This window comes from Colossoma macropomum, unplaced genomic scaffold (assembly GCF_904425465.1).
Source record: "Colossoma macropomum unplaced genomic scaffold, Colossoma_macropomum, whole genome shotgun sequence".
Classification (NCBI taxonomy): Eukaryota; Metazoa; Chordata; class Actinopteri; order Characiformes; family Serrasalmidae; genus Colossoma; species Colossoma macropomum.
The window spans coordinates 12,378,189-12,404,981 of record NW_023494797.1 but is presented as its reverse complement, the minus strand read 5'-3'; the positions used below and the strand labels follow the sequence as shown (position 1 = coordinate 12,404,981).

Here is a 26,793-nt window from a genome sequence, read left to right as displayed (position 1 = left end):
TATTGGGACACCTACGCATTACACCCACAGGAGCTTTTATGACATCCCATTCTAAATCCATAGGTATTAATATGGAGTTGGTCCTCCTTTGCAGTTATAACAGCTTCCACTCTTCTGGGAAGCTTTCTACAAGATTTTGGAGAGTGTCTGTGGGAATTTCTGCCCATTCACCCAGAAGAGCATTTGTGATGTTGGACGAGAAGGTCTGGCTCGCAATCTCCACTCTAGTTCATCCCAAAGGTGTTCGATGGGGTTGCGGTCAGGGCTCTGTGAGGGCCAAGTTTCCACTGCTCCAGAGTCCAGTGGCGGCGTGCTTCACACCACTCCATCCGACGCTTGGCATTGTGCTTGTTGATGTAAGGCTTGCTCGGCTTGCAGCTGCTCGGCCATGGAAACCCGTGCCATTAAGCTCCCGTTTATATTGACTACATGCACTCTATCCTGACTACTTTTGATTGTATTATTCTATATTAAAACCTTAGGTTATGAAAATCTACAAACATGCACATTTCTCCTGGGAAAGTGAACATAAGTGTACTTTTAAAACTCAATTAAGGTGTACACCTGGACCTTAAGACCATTGATGTACCTTTGAGGGTACTTTTATATTGTTTGTATCTTGATGAACAAAAATATATCTGTACAGTATGTTGAGTCTTCTGAGCCCCAGTGCAAAAACGATGAGCTCCACCTTAAGAAAATTAACTTCAACTGATAAAAAGTGACAATGTCATTTACATGGTTACATGGATCTCCTAACAAGCCTTGCAGTACAAGATAGTACCAAAAATACATACTTTATTTCAGTGGAGTTATTATAAAAGGTATAAATAATGAAGATATTAGTTTGCAGTTTTGGGGGAGTTCCAAAAATGACCACGCTGGGTGAGATGCATCATGAATGAAAGGGAGAGTTGCTTACACAAAGTTGATCAAGGCCAATGGTTGAACTTGGAAGAACCATTTCACCATGCAAAGTTCCATATAGAACTCATGGATATAAATAGAACAATTGCTTTTACTAAGGAACCTTTGAAGAAATATCTTTTTTAAGAGTGTATGCTTATTTGAGATATTTCTAAATGATCCTCACTTCCATTCAGCAGCTCATTAACCTCTTTAGGCCAACGCCGGTGTTGTCGTGGGGGTGGGGGTGGGGCTTTTACATGAGCGGACCAATCAGAGGCCGCTTCTTTACTAACGCAAGCCAACAGCTGCCTGGAAGCAGCGCTGCACGGATATAAAAGTCCCTGAGAGTCGCTGTAGCTCGAACACCAACGCCAGTCGAACTGCACTAATCTTAACGCGCCATGGCCAACGTGGAGGTACAGAGCGTCTTGGAGCGACACGCAGCGCGGAGGACGTTTCCTCTTCTGGCCCGGACCAAGGCCTGCCGGAACCTCTTCGGCCCGGTTGATCACGAGGAGCTGAACCGGGAGATGAAGCAGAAGCTCCAGGAGATCTCGGAGGGAGAGCGCAGCCGCTGGAACTTCAACTTCGAGCAGGACTCGCCGTTGCCTGGGAATTACGAGTGGGAGGAAGTGAGCGCGCTCTGCCTGCCGGCCTTCTACAGGGACTCGGTGCGGTGCGGCGCGAGAGCGCGGACTGCTTTGCCTCTTCACGATAATAAAGTGGAGTGCGAGGGGAAAAGCGCGGAGCAGGCGCACGAGCGTCCGGCCGGCGAGGTGAACCAGGAGAATCTGTCTGGAGCGCTGAACGGCACATCAGCGTGCGCGCGCAGACGGAGGAGGACTGGGTCTGTCCCGGAGTCTCCACGAAACAACAGCACTCACATCACAGGTAAAAGACTGTTATTAGCGGCAAAAGCATTATTAGCATTAGCGCTGTTATTAGTAATATCCGTAATGCTATTAATCAGTATAATTACACAACAGAATTAACGTACAAGAGAGAGCAAATTAAATACTACAATGAGTTCAACCCATGGCATTTTATTATGTATTATTATTATGTATTATTATTATTATTATCATCATTATTATTATTAATAGTAGTCTGTTGTACTTGTTGGTATTATGAGTGGTTTTATTATTATTATTATTATTATTATTATTATCAGCAGTAGTGTTGTTGTTGTTGTTATTGTTACGGTGCTCTAACCATCTCTCTCGCGTCTCCAGACTTTTTCCCCAGAAGGAAAAGACCTGCAGAGAGGAAGTCTGAGAGCCCCTCAACGCCTGTTGAAGTCACTCCGCGCAAGAGAATCAGATGGTGAGGATCTTTTTCGCTGCTCATTAACTTCCAGCTGAAACCTCTCTAGATGTGAATTACAGTAAAATGAAGTTTGTCGCTGTCTTTAATCTTAGCCTGTCTTTGTTCTTTGTCCTGCTGTTTTTTGTTTATCCGATATGAAACTGTTTTTCCAAAAACTAATTGCCGTCCTTTGCTTTATTTGCAGATGTTTGTGGAAGCGCAGCTCCTGTGTTTATCTGCTGAGCGGATGAAGGACACAGTGAGGACGACACAGCCCGCTTTCTGTTTATTGTGATTTGATCTGTAATTATTTTTATATCCTCTCTCTCTCTCCCTCTCTCTCTCTCTCTGGTGTATGTAGCAATACTGGCTCTGCAAAAACGGACTCTGTTGCAGTGTTACAACCTTTTAAACGGTGCAATTTTCACACTTTGTTTTATTTTTTGTGATTTTGAGTGTTATGTAGCCTAGCCATAGCAGTCTGTTTCGTTCTCCTTTTGAAGAATATGTTAATTTATGTTCTGGTTATTTATGATCCAAGATAGTTTGGTCACTTTTTTATTTACAGTTATTGTTTATTTACTGCAATATTTTTAATTTTATGTTGTGTTTTATTTAAGTTTTTGGAGGATGTCATGCAAAGAATGCTTCTGAGCCGATTGTTTAATATATAAATATATATATTCGAGCTTTGTATTGAAATGCAAAAACAAAACAAAAAAATAAATTCTATTTTTGTTTACATGCTGGTATTGTCTCTGTTTTGAAGTGTGTCTGAAGGGCGGGGGGGGCGGGGGGTTACAGTATTTGGGGGTCGGGTGTAAGACATGTTTGCCCTGAACCTTTTTTTCGGATGTGTGTTAGTAAAGAGGAGTTCTGCTCGTGCGCACGACGCACTCAGCTGTTGTGCGCGCGGCGCTGATAGGGAGGAGGGCAGCTGCGCTGTGGTCAGGATTTAAAGGGCCTTTTCTCTCCATAATGAAGGAGGCAGGTGCCCTCAGAGCCCCGCTTTGTCCCCATAAGACCTTCATTCTCATCCCCCTCTCAGAGAGCCCGCTAATGAAACACTTACCAAAGGCAGCGGGACAAAAAAACACGCAGACTCCTGCTACACGGCAGCCACCTGCCTCCCCACCCCCACCTCCACCTCCCCCCACCAACACAGATCCTGCACACATAAATACCCCTATCCCCACCCAACACCGACCCCCTCCACCCCCAACACACACACACTCACACACATAAATACGCCTTTTCTCACCCAACCGCATGCACTCACATAATCATTCCATACGTACACACATCACCTTAAAAACGGAGAGGTATACACTAATTTACTAATATACAGCAATAAATAACTATAATCTTTACAACTCTACATAATAGAACATCAAAATAAAATAAAAATAAAAAAAACAAACACCCCAAAAAACCCACAACAAAAATGTAAAATATCTTTAGAGCCCTAACACAAAAGCACACACACACAGACACAACACACGAAAATACACACACACACACACACACACACACACACACATATATATATATATATATATATATATATATATATATATATATATATATATACGTGTGTGTGTGTGTGTGAAACGAATCACCTGCGAACTCGAACGAAGATCAAAAGCAGAGATTGGACGGACTTTTATTATGTATATATTTTATTTTGTTGTTTTTATTTGTTTATTTATTTTTTTCTCATCGGTTAGTGATCATTTGAACACCGGAACTCTTTTTTACTTTTATTAGTCCGTGCAAAGTGTTAGTAACAACACAATTTTAGAATGAATGAATAAATAAATAACGGTTAAAACTTGACATGTTTTAATAAGATTAATGTAAATATGTAAATACAAAATTAACAACGCTTCTACAAATGATTTCTTTCGAACGTGTATCCCGTATAAAGTTTATTTTAATCATAAAGACTCGGAGCTGTTGCAATGCGGACTGGGACGTGTTCAGAAAGGGCGAAGTGTGCTGAGCATTTTTCATTATTTTAAAACTTTCGCTTCAGTTTGGAAATAAAAATGCACGATTTTGACTTTTTACTAGAAAGATTTCTCATCTTGAGCCGTGAATCATTTCTTTCTTTCTCTCCCTCTTTCGTTCTTTCTTTCTCGTCGTTCTTCTTTTGTTTCTAACCGGCTATAATTCTAGCAAAAGTCCGGATATGTTTTCTGTTTCTTTGAGTAAACTGAACATTAAGGCACTAAACATCACATATAAACGAAATTAGAAGTCAAACCGACCGATTCAGGTTTGTATCTTCAATCTTTAATCGTTAATCTTTAATATTAAAGTCTGTGGGTGGGGTCTCGTCCGCTAAAAGGCTTTTTTTGCATTTCTTTGACCATCTGGCACCAAAAACAAGGCGAAGCGGAACAAAGGGAGCCAAAGGCGAAGCGAGTGCCATCATTCACCTGCAAATGAGCTCGTGGCCCTTAATGCACACTCCTACTGCTCATAGTGCTCCTCCTGCTCCCAGTGTTCCTATTGCTCCTATTAATGCTCCCACTGCTCCTATTGATGCTTCTTCAGATACTGCTGTCCAAAATCCCCCGTTTGCTTCTAGTCGCGTGCGGGAGAAACCAAAGATCTGCCCCCGCAGGCCTTCAAAACGCAGTCTGGGGGCTTGGATGTGAGGGATTGGAACTACTATTGATCAGAGGCTCCTCTCAGTATCAGCTGATGGCATTAAATTCCCAAATACAGCTGAAGGATCAGTCTGTGCCTTAGCGATTTAATATGAAAAGACCCTCCCAGCCTTTCATCATCAAAGCTGTTAAATGCTGAAAATCCAAAGTGAGATGTGGATACAATGAAAAGTAACTGACTGGGGTGCATTGATTTTGTATTGCAGATTTATAATAATAACACTAAGAGTAATGTGTGATTTCATGTGACTGGTGTAGCTGAAACATGTGGTTTAATGGCAATTCCAAACAACTGCTTTTGGGTTGAAGCCCCCAAGGGTTTGAAGTGGGACTTCATTATTTGATCTTTTACACTAAAATCATTATGTCCAGATTGTTAGGGTTGTCAGTATGCTTTGCTATTATCTGTGGGAGCAGATGGATGATTTCCTCAGGCTCTTGGGACCGCCAATTTGACTAGCAGAAATCCCAAAGAGCCATAGCAATCTGTATGAACCTCAATGAAGTCAGCTCTCAATTCTACATTTTTTCCCAGTTTGTTGGCAATTAGCTTCTGGTTTTACTGCTTTACTGAGGTTTTAAAGAAACTGTGCACAGAAATCAGCTTGAGGCAGTATAAAATCAGAATTTAAAGTGCATTGGTGCAATGTTAAAACAAATTTAAAAAATTCTGCCATTAAAAATGGCACAAAAAAAGCACTCTGGGGTTTACAATTTAAGATTTTACACCAACATAACACACGGGGTTTAGTTTCAAATCACCCAATCAAACAATCTTAGACTGGATTTCCATTCAGGATTCGGGGATTTATCCCCTCTGCCACAAAGCAAATCACTTTCTCAGCACTGTTAACCCTATTAAGACCATTCTGTCAAGTTGCCGCCAAACCATCAAACCATCCATCTTCCCAGTGTTTTAGCCTCCGTTCGTTTTGGAGCGCTTCTTTTTCTCTCCGAATCATTTGGCCCATAAAACTAGCCGAGGCACTGGCAAGCTGTGTCTTCAAGGCTGGATACACCTCTATGGGTTCACTAGCTTGGATTAATGGCATTTGGTCCCAAAGTTTGCTCAGCAGTCTCAGAGAAAGTGGCAGCAGTGCGTCCTTTTAAACGCATAACAAAGGCCCATCATTTATGTGGCGGCATATGGCCCAGACCCCCACTGTAGCAAGCCCGCTCTCTATGGTGCCTGCCAAGACTGTTGTCCTGTAGCCTCCACTGTTGACATAGTTGTCTTGACATGGGGTAGCAAACTCCAAAGGACAGCTAACACCGTGACAACGCTTCTCTCTTGTCACTCATCTCCTCTGCTCCATTTTTAGGGGTTTAAATCCTTCTATGTTAGTAACCAGCTCTATCAGGCCTATATGATTTTCAGACTCCTTTGAGCCATTGTGACAGTAATAGCTCTGAGACATGCTTGTCGTATGCATTCCTGCCTGTTTGATTGTATGTATATATCTTCAGTAGATGAGGGAAGAAGCAACATCACACAGAAATGCTTTGTTTTGCACAACTGTGAAGCCAATGTACCAGCAAGGCAGTTTTCACTAACATTGATTCTCCACAAGAAACAGCTGACTTAAGCCACAATCAGGAACTCACATGCACAAGTTTCATAATGACAATGCAATTCTTAGTTTCATTTTGACATAATATACATTAGAACAGCACTTCACGTTATGCCATCCTTAAGGACTACTTTATTAAAAAGGGGTTATTCAAGGTTGACTCATAACAGTAGGGGAACCTTTCTTGGTGCGACATTTCTTTAAAAGAACCATGAACAATAGCAGTTCCATCAGAAGAACCATTTAATCATACAAAGAAACATTTAAGAATTAAGCATTTGAGTTGTCACAGTTCTCTATATAACCATAGCTAAAGAACCCCTGAAGAACCTTTTAAGGGTGTGGTTGTCCTCTAAGAATTTTTTGCACATTCTTCTTTGAAGAACCTTTTAAGAAATGGTTCTATACAGCACCAAAAAGTGTTCCTCTCACTACTGATACAAGTATCAATTATCCTTTTTAGTACTACACAGAACACTTTTTTTGTTGAAAAAGAAAAGAAAAAATATAAAAAAATGTGTTGTTAAAATTTAACAAAAAAGTTTTACACATAAAACTTTTTTTTTACTTGAAATTGTAAACAGATTTTAGTATTTACAAAATCTAAAAGTTCCAAATGAGGACTTGTCTTTATGGTTAACATGTTAAAGACCCAGTATGTATTTTCCTTAGAAATTATAATTTATAAATATACAAATAAGTTAACACACCCCCAGAAAACGAACTTAAATGTAGCATTTTCTGCAAATGTTAGTGCACTGTTTCTATTATTTGCATTTTATGGATTAGTTTAACATATTAGACAATGAAAAATATAAAATGTGCTGTAAATTTCACACAAGCCACATTTAATGTTTTATTTTCTCCCCTCAATATGTTACATTCAGCAAATAAACTATAATTGGGCTGTAAAAAGTGCAGAAATGTGTTCTCTGTAGAGGATGTGTATTTACTTTCACTTTGGGGTGCCCAAACTTTTGCACAGGAGTGTAGTTTACTTGAAAATGACACATTTATATGGGTGACAAAAAGATTCCTACCTAATGTAATATTTTAAAATTCTTAAAATATTTTAATAAGTAAATAATATTTTAAAATGTCTTTCAAATAATCCACTGCATTATTTATTGACTCATATCAGGAATGAATTAAGTACAGCTGTATCACCTTCCATCGCACTGGTCAGTTCCTGAGAATGAAAACTGTTGGCGACTGCATTTTTGGTGCGTATTTTCCAAGCAACACTAGTCCTCATGATAAGCAATGAATGAAAGAAGCAGAGAAACAGGCATGTTCCTTCACAAGAGAGGGTCAGCGAGTGCATAATCGAGTCATCCCCATGGCAACAAGGCCCCTAACCCAAAAGACCAAAGGTATTGTATTAAGGTCATAGGTCATGGTGCTGCCCATATGGTCGTGTGCTGCATAAGTCATTGATCTGTCAGGATGCACTAAAGGAATTCAAGCATCACTGACAGACTTTTGGAAAAAAGACTACAACTGTTCCTGAATGCCATAAATGCCTCCACACTACCACCTCTGCCACCAAACCACTAAAGCCTGTGGTCAGGAAAAAGAGCGGGAAACCGTGGACATCTGTCTAGGATTTGAATGGTGATGTGGTCTGACATAATAATGGAAGCCCATTGAAAACTAATACAAATAAGGATTTTGGTGATGGTTAATATTTATTAATGAGAACAGAAGGTCTCATTCATGACGGCAAGATGAAAAAGAACAAAAAGAAAGTATAAAAATCAAAGGCCTAAGAAGGTCTGACGCACTGATTCAGTAGTTTTGCTTCAAGAATAAACAAGCAATGACATTTGGCTCATAATCTGGAAAAAAAACCACCAGTACAGCAAGAAAAAATGAAAATCTACACATGTATGCATTTGTGAATCAATGTATACATGCTTTAATAAATAAACCTGATTTAAAATGTCCATACTGCCCCTATATTACTCATTTGACCATTTTATGATACTGCATGGTTGTGAATAGCACTTAAGTGATGAATTAAAAGAATAACCCCAATACTTTCACTCTAAATAAAGGTTCCTAAATGGTTCTTGGCTTGGATATATGCTCATATTAAAAACCTTTCATTGGCTTCGAACCATGATGTGGAGGTTCTTTCAACTTTAAAAAGTTCTTCACATTAGCACCTCATTAATACAAATGGTTCTTTAAAGAAAGAGTGTTGCCTTTAATTAATATGATATTAATCAATAGTTAGACATATCAGGAAATAGTATCAGCTCAAAGAGCTTAAAACTTCACCTTCTATCATTTTCATCTCATACAGTAAGTGGCACTTTTATCACCTGCGCTACATAAAGTGTCATACTATGTGCTTTTGGGAGATAACAGTGTAACTAACAGAGTGACTTCCTAAACTTTATGATTGGTCCCACTGAATGGGGTCACTAATTTTTTTTAAAGCAATCTAATCAACTTCAAGCATACTTAAGAACTGATTTTAAATAAGAACTTGTCTATCCCAATCCATTCTCTCCCCCTGTTTTTCAAGACAAACCTAACCAAAGATGAGGCACGTTGTGATGCAGTAGATCTAAGCACACTTCAGATCAGGAGCTCTCCTCAAGTGCGGAAGGAAAGTTTGGGGTGGAGAGCTGGTCATAGCTGGGCAGGCTGTTGGATCCTGGTAATCTTTGTCCAGCTCTTGCTGCCTCGTTTCCTTCACCCTCCCTCATCAGCAGAATGTTCAGGGATTCAGCAATGCAGTTCAATGTCTTGTCCATGTGTGAGATCTGTTTGAGAGACAAAGTAGAGTGGAATCTATTGGGAGAATTCACTGCAAAGGTATGCAGCACTTAGTTTAATGAATATTTAATAGTAAATACACACAAACTAAAACGTTCAGATACTTAATATTTCAGACAATTAAATATATTTCAGTGCTTAATGTGTCCATTCCTTGCCTTTATTACATCTTCCATTCTTTTCAGGAGATTTGCTTTCAGTTCTTCAAAGAAATCTGCAGGGATATTTTTCTGAAGTTCAGTCTTAGAAGTTGGTTGCATTTTCAAATAATCCCAAACACATTCAGTAATGCTGAGGTCTGGGCCGGTCAGTCCATTGTTCTGAGAACAGCAGCAGTTCCTTTGTTTGATAGGCAAATCTTCAGCGTTTTTGTCTGCTCCCTTTTCTCATTAATGGCCTCTTACAGCTAGACATCCTTTCAGTTCCACAGCGTTGAGTTGTCTTCTGATAGCGGAAGGATGGACAAAAACTGATGAGTCTGATTTTCTCATCTCTCTCAGAGATGAAAGTGCTGTTATACTGATAGTTTTGGTGATCAATCAGGTCTTGCATGGTTGATAAGAATCTCAATTCTCTGTAACAAAACTTCAGTTCTGGCAAGTCGTGTTTTTTCACATATTTTCCATTGACTTTTCTTTTTCGTAAGCAAGTGAATTAATCTATGTCTAATCTCCTCAAAAACATCTGAAAAATGAACAGTTTGTACTTAATGGTTGTTTGGACTGGAAACAAATGAAGGTTGGCCTCTGACTTTTGTACAGTACTGTATGTGCTTTGAAAAATCCACATGCCATTAAAACCAGTCATGGGGACATTAGTGAGTAATGAATGTCTGCAGCATTCTTAAAGAATATTAATATAATAATCAAAGGTGTCCTTATTATGGATTACAACTGAAATGCAAAAGCTACTAATGTTATCAGCTGGCTGTTTTTGTTAGCTATTTCAGGACTTCCACTGGATAACTACTTTGCTGACATTCCAAGCTGATATCATACCCCAGTTGAACAAAGCCAGACTTTTAATGCTTTCAGGAATTTCTCAACGTAATAAGTTAAGACTTTTAATGTTAAAAACAAGATCGTTTCCTTTTTAGAAGCTCCTTGGAGTAAGTACATGCTAATGCTGTTGTTTGTTATTCGTTAATAGGTCCAGACATAAGGCAGCCATATGTTTATAATATATGTTTGGATGCATATGGAGATATACCACTCTGGGGTTAAAGGTCCAGTCCACGTTAAGTGATGTTTGGAGCCAAGTCTGTCTACACTCCATTACAAATCAACAGACGAGTTGTCTCTGAGCAACAACATCGTTTATACCACGATAGCGTTAAGACACACACTCACAAACACACCCGCGAGCACACATGTCCATACAGCGCATGGCATGAGACTCGGCACGTAAACATGCGCAGGCTCTCCCACGTAGACACACATATACAAATATACACCCTGCTAACCGCAGAGAGACAAGAACCAGCTCAAATGAAGTGGAAGGAGACTCAAAGCTGTCTGCCATGACTAGAACCAGCTGAAACCACTTAGTGTGAATAAATGACATGCTTCAAATCTGCCATTCCAAGTCATGACATTGCGTGCTAATACTGTAAAGGGTCGTGTGGTCACTCATGCTTCATACAAAGCCACTAATCACATAGACTGGAATGTTAAAGAATAATTTCCCTTGCACATTGAATACAATGATAAATTTAGTTAATTCAAGTGTCTAGAATATTTTCAGATAAATAAAATATACTGAATTTCTGTGTTGTAATATATTTTGGAAATTATACACTCAACTAAAAGAAGTAAATTCAATACATCACTTTTTTCCAGTGTATTAAGAAAACTGACCAGTTTTGATAGTTTTGTTGCTTTTAATAACACAGTAGCTTTTAATTTGGCAAGAAAGTCTTTAACTCATTATAAAACATGTTATGTTATGATCACTAAACTGTACTTGAAAATACACTGAAATATGTTTGTTTATCCAGTACTGTGTAAAGTCAAAGATCATCAAATGTACAGTCAAAATAGAGATTAAATACAAGTTATTAACTTTGATATATATTCTGAGATTAGATATAAAATAATCAATTTTCACAATAAAGAGGGAAAGTCAAAGGAAAAATAATTGAAATGAAAAAAAAAAGTTTCCAAATCTGGAGTTCAAAAAATTATTAAAAGAGAACATGGAACTCCTTACAAACATGTGAGACCTGGTGGACCACAAAAACTGTCCCCATCAGATAAACAGCTCCACTTTCTCTTCAGATTTGAAAAAAATCCACTGTCCATCTGTCCATCCTCCCACTGTGAAAAGACAACTCAATTCTTTGGGTCTAAAAGGATGTGGAGCTGTCAAGAAGCCTCACTGAAAAAAGGTAATAGACAAAAAAGAAGAATATTTGCACAAGAAATGCAAAAATGGATGTGACACTAATTATTGAAAAAATGGATATTATGTTTAGCTGTTGAGGCATCTGTTTAGTTTTGTTACATCCATGTTTTCTGCTTTTTTGTTGTGCTAACAACACTTGCATATAATGATCATAAAAAAATTACATATATGGTAAAGTACTCTTAATATATTCCATTTAATATAAATACAGTACATGTATGTGTACCCTAACCTGATGTAAAGTACAAAGTATTTTTGTTCTTTCTTTTTTGACTGGTTACAAAATACTGAGCATTGGAGTGTAATATATTTTTCCCATGTCAATTCCCATGTGATAGTTTGGTCTGGTGTCACGGTGGGTGGCAGAGAAGAATACAGAGAGCAGGTCAGTGAAATGCTTCAGGCAGTTGTTTGCCTAAAAAGCTCCAGCTATTTGTTCCTGTTTATCTCAGACACTGTCTGCTTCCTGTTTACTGCCGAATTATGGGAAGAAGGACAACAGTTTGCAGGGCAGGGCATCCTGTCATCTCTGGATGCTGTCATCACTTTCTCCCTGGCAAATACAACGGTTCCACTGGCCACAGCGGAGACAGAAGAGCAGTACAAAAAGACCTAATCGTCCGGTTCTTCAGGAAGAGTCAATGTTTAAAGAGAGAAGTCGGCAGTACTTCTGTTATATATATACTAGAAGCAGTGCAGAATCTTGCATATTTCTTCTTCACTTTACTTGTCAGAACTTTTCGTTTGAAATTTAAAAATTCTAAAACTTTCTGCTGTTTTCTTCCAAATTAAATAAAAAAAAAGAAATCCCAGATTTTCAGTATGTTCTGAGACTTTGGGAACCCACTATATAAAGCGAGGGAGAGAGACACAGTGAGAGACAGAGAGAGAGTTAGAGACAGACAGAGGGAGAGAACGGGAGGGAGGGAGAGAGCGGGAGGGAGGGAGGGAGTGTGTAAGCGTGTGTGTGTTCCCCCGAGTTCATGTCTGGGATGAAAAGTGTTTGTAAAGGGATTTAGAGCCAGAGTGGCAAATGAACAGGAGCAGAGTGAGTGTTTGCAAAGCTCCTGAGTCGCTGTCTGTCAGTCAGACTAAGAGCCTTCTCATTACACACTCACACACACACACACACACACACACACACACACACACACACACACACACAGGAAAGCAGGTCCTTTCAGACACTAAATGCCCTTATCAGCACACATCACTCAGAGAAATACTCAAGAAGTAAGTTAAAAAGTGACATTTGAATGAAGGGCAAGAAGGCGTCTCACTTTGTCTCAGGTTCGAGCCTGATGAGTGAACCACGACATCTGTAGCTTTTTCAAACCAAATGCTATCAATCCATCAATAACATACCCCAGAACTGTGGAGCCTGGTAAAATTTGTACAGTATGCTGCAAATGTCTATTCAACTAAGCAATTTGTTTATATATATATATGTTTTAATACAGTATCTCTGTTACCACCTATCAAATCTAGATATAATTTTAGAATAAATACAAAAACAGGGTAAAAAATAACAACTTCTTGTTTTCGAAAAAGTAGATGATATGTAACATTTCCTGTCTTAGTCTTCAGTACAAACAGTCTTATATAGTATGCACTTGTCTATTACCTATGAATGAATCTGAATCTGGGCTGTAAAAAAGCACTGATTCTTACTGTGGTTTTACTTGGTTCTTACTATTTACTGCAGAAAGGCATCTTTATATTTCGTGCCATACTGCCACTATATAACTACCAGGTACTTGGAGGTGTTTCTGATTTACTTTTCAGCTTAAATATGAAACATCCCAGTGTATTTAGTGAGTATGTTCGTATTTACCACCTTGTTAAACCAAATAATTTTGAGATATTTTTCTCTGTCCTTTATCTGCTTGTGAACAGGAACGTGTTGGTCATTTCAGTGTATTTTAGTTGTATTGTCTTGGTACTTTACATCTTTTTTACCCAAAAGTACATTAATACCTGTCACTTACTCATTTCAGTGTTACTTAGTTAAACTGTCTCAGAACTTATCATTTTATCTAAAATAATGATCTAGTACTCTGGAGCATTACCCCCATGAACTGGTTAGAAGGTTTGAATACAGATTTGAATACAGATTTCTCCCTGACTCAACCATCGCACGGATTTGTTAAATTTCATAACCAGCACACCTGAATTAATATAATGAAGTACTGATTAGCCAAACCAGATGTTAGATGATAAATATAAATATTACTGGGCTTCCGTGATGAAAGGTTTGGAAATGGTACAGCAAACACAGAGACAGACAAAAATGCACTAATGCTATTTGTATTTTTTCTAATATTAATCAATATTAACTTTCAAAGCAAGTAAATGCTTACTGCCCAAATGACCAGCTATTTTCACAACTGCCTAAAAGTTTTGCACAGCACTGTACATGGGCTAAAGATTTTGTCATTATGACTCAGTGAATTCACATCATACACTCTATATTTCAGGGCTCTGCGTTGCAGTCTGGAGGCATTTAGGGAGAGGCAGTTTAGGTATTCTAAGTATCTGGAACCAAGAGTCTCCTCCAAATTAGTTTTTTCTCAGAAGCACAACAATGTCATCAATCTCATTCTTGCTAAGTTTAGCCGAACACAAATATGCAAAACATTACCTTCTCCTCCATCCTGTTGAGTCTGGAGCCAATAGTATTAGAACCTTTGTCTTTGGCACGGTCTGTGGAAAATAAGAATAGCACCTACATAATGAGCACATAACAACATTGACGTCAACAAAACAGAATACTGAGAAATGCCAGTCAGAAAAGCATGCATAAAAGAACGTTTCACTTAAAAGAGATGAGTGACAGAGAATGAGCTAAATTAGCCAACTGTACCTGAACTTGTCTGGAACAAGGTTATTTTTCCCAAGGACTGATCCAGTCTATGGAAGCCAAATAAAGACTGTCTCAGATATATTCAGATCTACTAAGTCACACCACCATATACAAGAAAGTAAGGGTGTTAGGAAAAGCATCTAAATTTTTTTTTTTTTGAGCTTAGTGATGCACAGCAAAAATAGGGTTTTTTTATGCTAGAAAAAACTCCCTACACTCTGTTTACACTTTGCATGTATTTAAAAGGTTAAATTTATCTTCTAAGAAAATGACTTCCTGGTGTTAAATGTGCTTTCACCAGGGACTGTGCTTTTATGTTTGTGATTGGACTTTGAAAAAAAAAAAGAAAACAAAATGAATGATACCGCTTCTTTTTTACTTCTGTATCATATTGTCATATAAATGCATGATACATTTACTTTTTACAGTCCTTTAATTTGTATCTTTTAACCAGGTAAGTGTGAGTTACAAACTCCAAAATATTAGGTAGTTATTTTGGTAATAATTATCAATTAATGAGATCATTTAAGAAAGATATTACATAAAATGTATACAACTACATTGCCTGATGCCTTTTAAATAGGTTTGACAGAAGGTCTTGGCCTAAAATGTATTGTTAAACTTTATGGTGGAGAGGTACATATCGGGTGTTGTAAGGCAAAATAGTATAGAAAATATATATATTCTCAGATTTACCACTATTTTACCTTTACTAAAACTACACGTGAACCTTAAAAGTGATATGCAGGCACACTGGCTGTTTGGAGTAAAATGGCTATATTTGTGTTGTAGTCATCACAATTCCTGGTTCCTACCATCACCACTGTAAATACACTGGAGTTGGTAGGTTTCTCTACAATGAATCATTTCACATCAAACCATTCTGCATGACTTTGTTTACACCTTAATGATAGGATTATGCATTCAATTTGACAAATCTGTGAAATGCCCCTTTAATAGCTTGAATCTGTTATGCATTTTAATGTGTTATATCTAGACTGTATGTGTACTATTATTTTACCCAAAATAATTACACAGCGCTTTGGTATTTGTACTACACACTTAGCCAGTTAATGCCTAGAACCTGTTTGGCATTTCAGTGTAATATAATCACACTGTTTTAAAGTCACCATCATTTTACCCAAAAAAATGACCTAGTACTTTGGAGTTTGTACCTCATTCTGACCTGGTTAATACCTAGAACCTGCATGACTGTAAAAGAAAGCATTACTAAAACCACAACATGTTTCATATCATTAAAAGTGTGTCTGTTAAACTCCTACAAAGAGGGTACAGAAATTTGGAGAATGAGGACACCAGAACTATTTATGTTCAAGCCTTCAGTTCACAGATAGCTAGACATGCTGACCTTCTCTGAAGCTCCTTAATGCGCACCATGAGGTTAAGATGGCCTTGAGAATACTGCTCAATCACGTCCCTCACGTCATATGGTTTTCGTGCTTGCTGCAAACACACACACACACACACACACACACACACACACACGCGCGCACACACACGCACACACACACACACACACACACACACACACGCACACACACACACACACACACACACATACACACCACAGTGCTTTGTTTCTACTTGTCTCTTTGTATTCGGTGTTGAAAGTTTAGAGGGCAGAAACTACTGCTTGGCATGTGGAGATAAACAGCATGGACAAATTACTTCAACAGAATGATCGGAATTAACTGCTGATTAATTGCCATACTGGATACATGGGATACATCTAAGCAATTAATTCATGAATATTATGAGAAACACTTGAGCACTTTCATCATCACCTGACATTAATCCAGCCTCAGATCAAAGGTTGCCTGAAAGCTAAGATCTCTTTCGGCTTTGAAGTAAAGAAGCCGCATCTGCCGACGCCAAACCTTCATATTGATCAAGCGCTGATTCCTCGCTTTTGAACCTGATTAGGCCTGGGCTCCGACACCCTTAGCTGTTTGACTTTATTTGAAGTCACTGAGTAATGTGTGGAGAATGTTGGAAGTCACATGTTTGTTTTGAGGTTTCAAGTTGCTTAAGCAAGAAAGCCTGACAAAAAAAATGCAAACATTCACACGTCTGTGGTGGGAAGTACCCAATTCAGACGAGAGTAAATCTGTTCAAGGAAGAGCAAACACTGCCATGAGTTTAGACAGAGTGAAACTGGCCAACAGCATCCCACACACAGTCATGACTGTGTGTTCGGCGTCACACGAGTGTGTGAGAGGAGCAGAGGAGGAGGGGTGAGGGGATTTCAAAGATACATAAGCATGGTAAGCAAAGGCAACTGAAAGGACACTAAGAAGGAAGGAGGACAAAGAGAGAAAACACAACAGAAAACTGTGACCAGTGTCAAGTGTCTACTGCAAGAGGAGGGGACAGTCTGTACAATACTAGGGCCGGGCAATGGGGTGATGTAATCAGATATCTGCAACGTTTGACAAGTAACTTGATGCCAGCACTTAAAAGTCAATAGTCATCCATGTTGAGAACTAGATATGCCTGATTTAATTTTAAACAGCTTGCCAAACAATATCAAATTACATTTTTCCCTTTCATAGATCTTTTATTATCAAAGATTTGGCTTCATTTGCTCCTGTGTCCACTTCAGACTTAGAAGCTGTCTCATAATAATTCTGGAAGAATTAAGAAAGTTTAAAAAAAAAGAAAAAGTGTTATTATTTCTTATTATCATTATGACAACAATGGCGATGTGACCAGAAGCATCAGAAAATACTTACAGAGATACTACCACTACCACTACTACTACTAATAGCAATGCTTCTTTGTCCAGTAATTTTAAGGCAGGTGAGTGAACAGTAATAGTGTGTGAGTTGAAGCGTAATCTTTTTCAAACCATAGAAATATTAATATATGTATAGTGGTGAAATTTGTGGTAGTATTTTACTGTCATATTTCTGTATTTGTTTTATGTATTCAGCTACTAAGCTGCTTTATACTAAGAAAAAAAACTGTATAATATTATTGTGTCTGCAGCTACTTAGCTTGGTCTGACTGGATGAGAGCTGAGTAATCACAATGTTTTTCCTGAGTCCAAGCCATTTTGTCTAATGCCTAAAACTTCATGCTGTGGTCTGAGGATGTCCAATAATGTGCACTATATCATTTAGGTGTTTTTTTGTCCAGGAATAATGTCTGCATGCAGCACATTACGTACAATAAAGGCAATATTATTGTAGAATATCACATGACCCAATGTCTTTAAATGCTCAGTAATGTGGAAACACTAGTGTCTTGCTACTGTTTGCATGAAATAAATCAGTAAATGAGCAAAGTTTTTATAAAGTGCAGTAAATGGGTTTTTACCATCACTGGGGGCTGTTACCATGGTAACAGTTACTGGGTCGCTGGACACATTAAAAACAGGGCTTCTAGTAGGCAATCATCTGAGTGATAATTCTGACTTCACAGCAAGCAAATATGGTGATATTATTTTAGACAGCCCAGCCCTACAGTCCTCACTTCAACAGACATGTGTAACCTGTAGTGTATGAAATGTACCAGCCAAACTAGAGCATTTGGGCTAGCGCTCAGTTTATACTCTCTCCAGCTTGAGTGTACAAAGAGAGACATTACATACCAATTAAATCAGAACTTCTCACTCAGACCTAATAACAGCATGTTATGCATATTTTGGTGACAATTGATCTGATGCTGATGAACACTGATTCACAGCCACAGCAAAAATGACTGAGGAGTTTGTTAAGGATTACATCAAATCATAAAGACCTTGGTATAAAAGCAGATAACCTTACCTGTCCACTGCAAAGTAACAGTAATAATCTTTCAGAAAAGCAGGACTAATAAGCATCAAAAAGTCTTACCTGGAACTTCTTTTTGGCCACAAAGTACCGCATTCGCTGGATCACTCGAATGGCAGCCCGGTGGGATTCCCGCAACCTGGATGTTTATGTATAACGTTATTGAGGCAGTCATGATTGATGAGCAAAGGACAGTGAGAAAGATACATTACAGTAAGAAAGCGCTCCTAAAATAGCTTTTCAAAGCTAGGAACAGTGTCCCCTAAAGAGCATAAAATGGTTAGAATGATAAAAGAAACCCCCTTTCAGTTATTCTCACAGGTTGCCGGGTGTGTTTGAATTCATGCCAGGCCTAATGTATGTCTGAATGCTTTATGGCATCCAGTAAAGGTGAGGACAATAAGGCTGTAAAGCGCCAATAGCATCATCAAGTCATAGTTAGAGTGCACTTCTGACACAAGCATTTGCAAATCAATCCTATCTGGCTTGGGAAAGGCCCTCAGGTGAGGCTGTAAGCAGTCCCTGCAGATGGCAGAGACTCAGGTAATGCTCTCTGAGAGACACAAGCAGGGGTCACAACTAGGACATGGAGTTCATAGAGCGGAACGCAAGGCTTTCAGCTGTTAAAGCCTTTGAAAAATACAACTGTGAGAGTTAGCAAGTGTATTTGTCCATACATTTACATGTACTGTATTGGTAGGAAAAGTAAAGAAAATCTACAGGTCTAGCAAAGTGCTTTTTGCAGAAGTTTCAAGTTATATAAAAAAAACATTTCTTTTTTGTTACTGATGTTATGATTAGGGTTAGGTTGAGGGCTATGCTCAGAAAAGTCTCCTTACACATACTTACTTACACACACACACATATGGGACATAATGTTCTTACATTTCGGTACTGACATAAACTAACCGGCAACTTTATTAAGAACCTGAAAACCTGTTTACCTGTTTAGTCATGCAATTATCGGATCAGCCAATCATGTTGTTGTAGTGAAATGCTTCACTTAAAATTCACATCAAGCATCAAAATTAGGAAAAATGTGATCTAAGTGACTCTGACCACATGGTTGTAGATGCATGGGTGGTTTGAGTATTTCATAAACTGCTGATGTCCTCGGATGTACACACACAAATGTCTCTAGAGTTTACACAGAATTATACAAAAACTAGGTCAGTGGAGAATAGCCAAAGTTGTCCAAGCTGACAGGAAATCTACAGTAACTCCTTACAACAGTGGTGGTCAGAAAAGCATCTCTGAATGCTAAACACATCCAACTTTGAAGTGGACGGACTACAACAGCACAAGACCACGTCTGGTTCCACTTATGTCAGCTATCAACAGGACTCTGATGTAACAGTGGGCACAGGCTCACCCAAACTGGACATGGTGCACAGATAGAAGGGTCATAATTTGGCATAAATTCTTATTGTTAAATTCTTGGCACACATTGGGCTTTCTAATATCAATCAAGCATCATTTTAATGCCGCAGTCTATCTGAGTATGAGTGCTGATCATGTGCATCCCTTCACGGCCACAATTTACCCATTTTCCAGTGACTACTCCAACAAGATAATGCGCCTCTTCACAAAGCACAACTCATCTCAAACTGGTTTCAATGAACATGACAATGAGTTCAGTATATAAAACATATGGGACATATGTATCACTCTCACACTGCATAAAAACAAAAGTGTTTGTCCGAGGGGACATTTCCTTGTTATCTTACACAATAGAATCATTTAGTATAATTGAAAATTAGCATTTTTTCTTTATCACGAAGAATGAGCATGTATATATGTGTCAATCCTTGTGCCCTGGTCTGTGCTGTACTGCCATACTGTGCTGTATTGCCATACTAATGCTCCCATCTGGTGTGTGTCACACCAACTTCAGTCACAAGAGCCCTTCAAAGGAAGGCATTAGCATTAGACAGGCTGCAGGCTATGAGGCCTGCATGACTTCATGGACACGGCTGCCTGAGGGAGTCTGGATCTTCCTTGGCAAGGAAAGCACTGGGAAATGGAAGATAATACATATATGCATGGCTCCAGGCAACTGGCAATATATGGCTCCCTGGTGAGCTATTCAGGGCTTGAATCAGTGATCTAGGCAAGTTACCAATAGTAAGAAGTAGAAATATTGACGTAGTTATAAGTTGTAACATTCTTGATTTTAGAGCTTCTGTGATTCCTCTCAATTAATTTCAAATTGCAAATAAATTCAAAGTGTAGTTAGGAAAAAAACACAAGGTCAACCTGGAAAAGCGCTGAACATGCAGAACCACTCCAATAAAGCAACCAAGCAAACTACTTCCATTATGATGATTGCAGTGGAGAACAGAAAGAAGCCCTGGCTGATACGAATGGCTAAGTATGAATAACAAGCTGTCTTCAAGAGGAGCACAATTATTCAGAACATCAGTCTTGGCCCACGTCTTACATTCCACTGGAGGGTAAGACATGCATTACATAACTGAAAGAACATTTGGCTATTTTGTCTTCAGTCATGAAAGACGCCAGACAATCGTAGTCTATCTAACATAAGGACAATATAAATGCTGTCATCCCGTGGGACGACACTGGAAGCCTTATGAGAGTTGTCCCCAGCCTTTGTCCTAGAGTAAATCTGCCCTGCACAATTGACCTATCCATGCTCTGGATACAAATACATTCTTTCAGACCTTCAACCTTTACAGAAAGTTGTCAAAAACTCTACTGTACCTAATGAGAAACTGTGGTACACACTTTAAAAAATGTTTTGATGTTTAACCTTAAAATGCAAGTGGCAAGCCTCCATTAAGATTTTGATTTTATTGAACTTCAAATAGTGTCTAGAGAATGTAAGACAGCTTATTGTTCTGTTTACTTACTCTTAGAGATTCAAGAGACTCAAAAATTTAAGGCAGCAAAATTAGTTAAGTTAATCCAATGAATCTTTTTTACAGTGCAACTCAGTTTCTGTAAAAATACCTACAGTTAGACTGTTAGCACTGGATGTACTGGGTGTAGTTTTTTTTGGTTGTGCGATTAAGCTAACATTAACATGGTAACAACTTCTTCCTCAGTTTTGATTAGAGCAACATGGTTCAGCTCATTAGCATTTTAAACTGGAAACTCAACACTCTGCAGCGAGCTGAACGGGACGTTTGCTAACGTTTTGTAAAGCTTGTCCAACCTGGCAACAGTTGCCATGAACTCATGCATGTCAATTTGGTGTTTTCCCAGCTCTAAAACATCTTCCTCAACTCCGGAAAGATTTGTTTACAAGCTGATTAGTTGGATAAGGTGTTTTAGAGCAGTGAAAGCACCAAAAGGACCAGGACTAAGAATCTTTGCCTTAACCTTATGGACACTCCGCTGCTTTTAGGAGTGCCTCTGTGATCTAGGCACTGTGCCTAACAGGGATAACTAAGAACACAGTGTTCTGGAATTAGACCTTAAGTGACGTTGGTCATTCCAGTAGACCACTAGATTGTAGAAAGAGTGCGCATGTGAGTGAGAGAGAAAGGAAAGAGAGAGAGAGGGAGAGCGAGGCAGAGAGGCAGAGAGAGTAAGAGAGAGTGGAGGGGGATGGAACATGGGAACCAACCCATCTGTCCACGAGGCAGCGCCACTTCCTCTCCCCAGCCCTGGTTACCAGCATAGCAACGCTGGTCTCATGACCTCATCAGGGTCACCATCTGCCTCTGGTGCTGGCACAAAGCCTGGCTAATGGCAAACACTGGCAAGAACTTAGGCAAAGGAGAGAAAGAGTTCCCCTGGGACCGGCAGGGCGAGCGAGAGACAGACAGAGATGGAGAGAGATAGAGAGTGAAAGAGGAAGAGGATTCTCTTTTCCATTACCCAATCCAATTTCACCCTGGCTGATAACAGCCAGATGTGAAAAGAGTAGCAGATTCACTATAAAAAAAAGAAGTTTGTCTGAAAATCAAAAGAGATGGAAGACAACACTGAGATAAAGGATTCAAATGTACAGGTGTAAACACTAGCACACAGCAGAAGATGTGATGAGAGTTAATTAACATGGAGTTCTTATGATTAGCCAGGTGACAAGAACATCTGTCCATAGAAGGGAAGAGCATTTTAGCCATTTTGCCTTTCAAAGATCCGCATTTTTAAACAAACAGTATCTGAATGGAGTGCGCATTTGTAATCAGCTACTGTAATTGGCAGATTTTTGCTGCAAACACGCAATGTTTATTATTTTGATTTTTGCCAGTCTGTGTTGGAATTTAATAACATAAATAATTATAGCCAGATAAGTGCACTCATGCTGTATTTGCTGCTGCTACACCCGTAAACAGTCAGTTGCCTCTCATATTTTCATTCGATTCATGTTATTTAAACTGATATTATTTACAAATATAAAATGCCAGTTTGGCTCATTAAAGAACAAATTATGTCACTTATATAGCAACTTTGGCTTTGAGGTTTGGGTTAAAAAAAGCTAATAAAACCTAGTCAAAAGATTTAGCTATTAGCCAATTTGTCTGATATAGCCATTAGAAACAGTCATAAAAATTCATGATTGATGTATTTTTGGTGCTGAAAATCCTAATAATATCCCATTATGCATAAAAAAATGAAAACATGAAAGAAATACATTTTTGTGAGGAAAAAAATGTCACTCTAGGCTTTCTGAAAGTCTTAGATACGTCACTGGCTGAATACAAGTGATAACCTGACCAGTGCGCTTTAGTCACATGCGAAAAAACAGTGGTAGCTGTATCTCAGGGCTCTGAGTCAGTGTGAAAATGCTACAAAGTAAAATATATGTTAATATAGATGCTACAAGCGTCAAATAAAATATATAATGTCTTCTACAAGCTTCAAATGTCAGATAAGAAATATTCATTTGAATTGCTGTTAGCGTAGTGCTGACATACTATTAAAATCCCATAAGGATGCTAGACAGAAGGCCTAGCTCTAATAGTCATGGCTCACCACTGGTAATATTTGAACTGTCTGTTATGTCTTGGTGTAGGTCAGAAAGGAAAAATGAGACTACTGCTTTGTTTGCCTCTAATTATTTTGCTTTTTGTAAAGAGAAAAGCCTTTAAAAACAATGAAAGAAAGGAACAACTACCTAAGATTCAAAATGTCTTAAGTTCTATATGTTAAAAGTTATATTTGTATAGCATTTTTCCATCAGGTGTAGAAGCAAAGCTTTGCAGAAATCCTGGCGCAACAGTGCTAAGGAAAAAACATAATGAAGAAACCTTGGAGCCAAAGCTCAAAAGGGGAACCCATGTGAACATGTGACCTAATGTTAGTGCAAGATCAAGATTTGTGGTTAAAAGAAAAAGCAACGCATCAAATTCAAGCAATCCCTCTGTAATCTACCAGTGACCAGAACAGTTTAAAGGTCATAATGTGCGTGTTTGTCTGTGTGGATACTAACGGATGTTGTGCTTGTGACAATGACAGTGACAAGCACACCAAATAAAGATCAAAGAGGTGCAGCGTGGGACAGGAAACAGCCACACCATTACTGCCATCAACACCCCGCTCCGAAGAGCCCGCCCACATGTATCAAACGAACTGAGCTCTGCCTAACAGGGCGTGTTCGACTAAACAAGGCCCTGCCCTTTAATTACTGACCTCAGCTCAGGCTGGGCTTGCTGTGCTGCACGGTCACCAGCGGGGGTAAAACAAAGGACAGCTGATCCTGGAGCACTAGCTGCAGGCAACGTCTTTCAAGCACAGAGGACAAAAGATTTGTTTGGTGCATCTGTGGCCTTGATTGGAGCTGAACTGATAGTGATGCTGTGGAGATGGAGTGGTGAGGTAAACAGTCTGAACACTACAGAGAGGAGTCATTAGCAAGGAAATGGGAGAAGTAAACAAGGTGAGAGGACAGAGGAGGATTTTCTGCCTGGCTTACAGACCAAATGATAGCATGAGTCTGACACAGGCATTTGAAGATCAGCATATTATCACTGTCACATCAAAACCTTGTAAATTGTGTTTTAATTCCATTTTTCAAAAATCTAAAATGCAAACAGTCCTTTACATTGAGTGAACATTTCATAACAAATGGAGCAACAGAAATGTTGCATAATGAGAGCTCACATGGGGTAAAATGTGGACATTTTTTGCAGTTAAGTTCAAGTGGTATGTGGTATGTGTATATTACCATAGCAATCTCATCTGCAATATTTGATTGCAATCAGACAGATTTTTCGTGCATTTCCACATGAAGACTGATTTTGTGCCATACAAATGACATTTTTTTCAATACTATTTTATTGGCCTTCTTGGTGGCTATAATATGGGATAATTGGGATCATGTAAACTACTCACAGTGAGAGCTAGTCAGGCTAAACTACAGCCTCCACACCGCAGGTCTAAGTCTCCTAAAATAAGCAATGAGAGAAGCCCATACCATCCCATATAATTTATGCACAGATTCATCAGAAACATACCATAGATGTAAAAACAAACTATGTCAATTATTGTGTTGATATTTGCTCTTCTAATCTGTAGTCTAAAAGAATTACCACACTCTCTTTTCATGATCATATTTATTTTGATGAATCAATTTTTATGTATTTTGGTTGGAAAGCGTGTCTGGTTCAAACCACATAGAACAGTATTGAATAAACTGTGTTTTGCACTAATTTACCAGATGTTTTAGTAACTGCTTCTACATCTGTTACAACGAACCAGTCCTAACGCTTGCACCTGCGACACTTTCGGCTGAACTGTTCTTGAACGGTGGGTGCTGGAAACAATGCTGACGATGCTTTCATTTGTATCAGAGATGTGTAGGTTGCTTGTATCAAAAGTATTACAATTGCTCAAATACAGTCGTATGCCTAACAGTTTGAACACTCTTAGTCTAATTACTTTTTTTTAAATGTGAAAATAAGTTAACTTAAATATGGCATTTGTCTGCAAAATTTAGTGCAAAATTTGTGTTTATTTGAGTTTAACAAATTGGGAAAAAATGCAACATAAAATATAAAATATGCCATAACCTTTGCACAGGCCAAAATTTCAGAAAATAATTCCAAAATTCAGCAGATAAATAGTAACTTGACATTAAAATGTGCAGAGGTGTGTTCTCTGTAGAGGATATGCTAACTAACAAAACTTTCTGCCCAAACCTTTGCATATGACTGTACTTTTAAAATGATTAGGCTAAAGCCAGAATGTGTGGGGTTGTGCCCTTCTCTCCCCTACACTGTTAAATTAAAGTATATTAAAGTTAAGGGATTTCTTTTGCCTACCTTTTGGAGATAAAAGGTTTTGTTTCCAGAACAATGATATGAAATCTTGCACAGATCATTAGCATGAACAGATGTAATAAAAGATGTAATAGGATTGTAATGAAATCCTAGTGCTGTCCATGTTAACACAAGGACAAAACAAAACCACATAACGGTTACCATTTTGGAGACACAAGGTTTTACTGACCATCCTATAAAGTTTACTATCCTGTAAAGTTGACATCTTGGAGGATTTGTTACAACAGTAACAATGACAAGGAAAAAGATGACTTGGTAAGCAATAATCATAGCTGAAATTATTAGATCGTTAGAGAATAGAAATGTTTGTTTTTATGAAAGGCAGGCAATTCTTTAACTGTCGTTCATCTGACCTCTTCCAAGCAGGGCACAGCTAATCTGACTGTAATCAGGACTAGACAAACAGGAAGGAAAACAATCTGTTTCTGGAGTTTCTCTCTAATCTTATCATCAAGATAGAGAAACATTAAGCCAGAGCAAGTGCAGGGCAGTCAACACACACACTCACACACACATATACTCTAAAACACACACATACAGGGAAAGGAAAACATGCAGAGACTAACAAACACACAGCTGTGTGGTAATAAAATGATGTGTAGGATGACACAAGGATATAAATATATGTGTGTCAGACAGGGCTGAAAGACTTATTGTTTTTATTTCAAAATTGCATGCAATATTGATCACATTATTAAAACATTGTCTCGTTTTATGTGGGGAAATATAACCTAATAACAAAGAGTTTGTTAACTGCCTGTCGATCAGTACCAACAAAAAACAACAACCATGCGTTGTGTACAACACAATCACAACTGACTGGCAGTCTGGCACACAATGTTCAGCATTCAAGCTTCAGAAAAAGTGGATATTCTGGTCTTCTTGGCCAAAATAATCCACCCTCTATCTTTATTTATAGAAAATCAATCGCAATGTAAAGCTACACTATGTAAATGTTGGGGATTTGGAGACTTGTTTGGTGGAAGTGTATTATGTGTGGAAGAACATTTTGTAACATCGGTTGTGCCCCTTCCCCGAGCAGATGAATCTGGTGATTGCGAGTGCACTGAAAGAGTATTCAAAGAGAACGCAGTCGAAACTTGGTGAGGGACATGTCTTCCGAGGATGTAAGTGAATGATCTACTTTTGTCATATCTTCAGCAGTATAATGTTGATTTTGTATTTCAGACCTAAACACAGAGCCAGACCTGTTTTTTGAGCCTGTGGATGTGATGT

The 26,793-nt window shown here is 38.6% G+C and overlaps 2 protein-coding genes across 4 annotated transcripts in view; one reads left to right on the top strand and one right to left on the bottom strand.

Annotated features, from left to right (window-relative positions):
* The first annotated feature begins 1,284 nt into the window (after window positions 1–1,284).
* cdkn1ca (cyclin-dependent kinase inhibitor 1Ca) lies at window positions 1,285–2,841 on the top strand. Its single transcript, XM_036584048.1, has 3 exons — window positions 1,285–1,800; window positions 2,142–2,232; window positions 2,420–2,841. Coding segments are annotated over exons 1-3 (582 nt in total). The 5' UTR covers window positions 1,285–1,310; the 3' UTR covers window positions 2,421–2,841.
* A 5,294-nt stretch (window positions 2,842–8,135) lies between these two features.
* The window catches only part of kcnq1.1 (potassium voltage-gated channel, KQT-like subfamily, member 1.1), a 57,544-nt gene continuing 38,886 nt past the window's right edge, over window positions 8,136–26,793 (bottom strand). For all 3 annotated transcript variants that reach the window (XM_036584310.1, XM_036584311.1, XM_036584312.1), the window contains 5 exons: window positions 18,371–18,446; window positions 15,883–15,977; window positions 14,514–14,560; window positions 14,292–14,353; window positions 8,136–9,234 (listed from right to left, as the gene is read on the bottom strand). In XM_036584310.1, coding sequence (XP_036440203.1) covers window positions 9,052–9,234; window positions 14,292–14,353; window positions 14,514–14,560; window positions 15,883–15,977; window positions 18,371–18,446 — 463 coding nt within the window. In that variant the 3' untranslated portion in view covers window positions 8,136–9,051. The remainder of the gene's footprint in view (window positions 9,235–14,291; window positions 14,354–14,513; window positions 14,561–15,882; window positions 15,978–18,370; window positions 18,447–26,793) is intronic.

What these genes read in the sequence shown, in the direction of transcription:
- cdkn1ca (XM_036584048.1), top strand. Translation starts at nt 1,311, where the DNA reads ATGGCCAACGTGGAGGTACAGAGCGTCTTGGAGCGACACGCAGCGCGG. An exon ending in CAACAGCACTCACATCACAG is followed by an intron (nt 1,801 to 2,141) that starts GTAAAAGACTGT and finishes TCGCGTCTCCAG; the next exon opens with ACTTTTTCCCCAGAAGGAAA.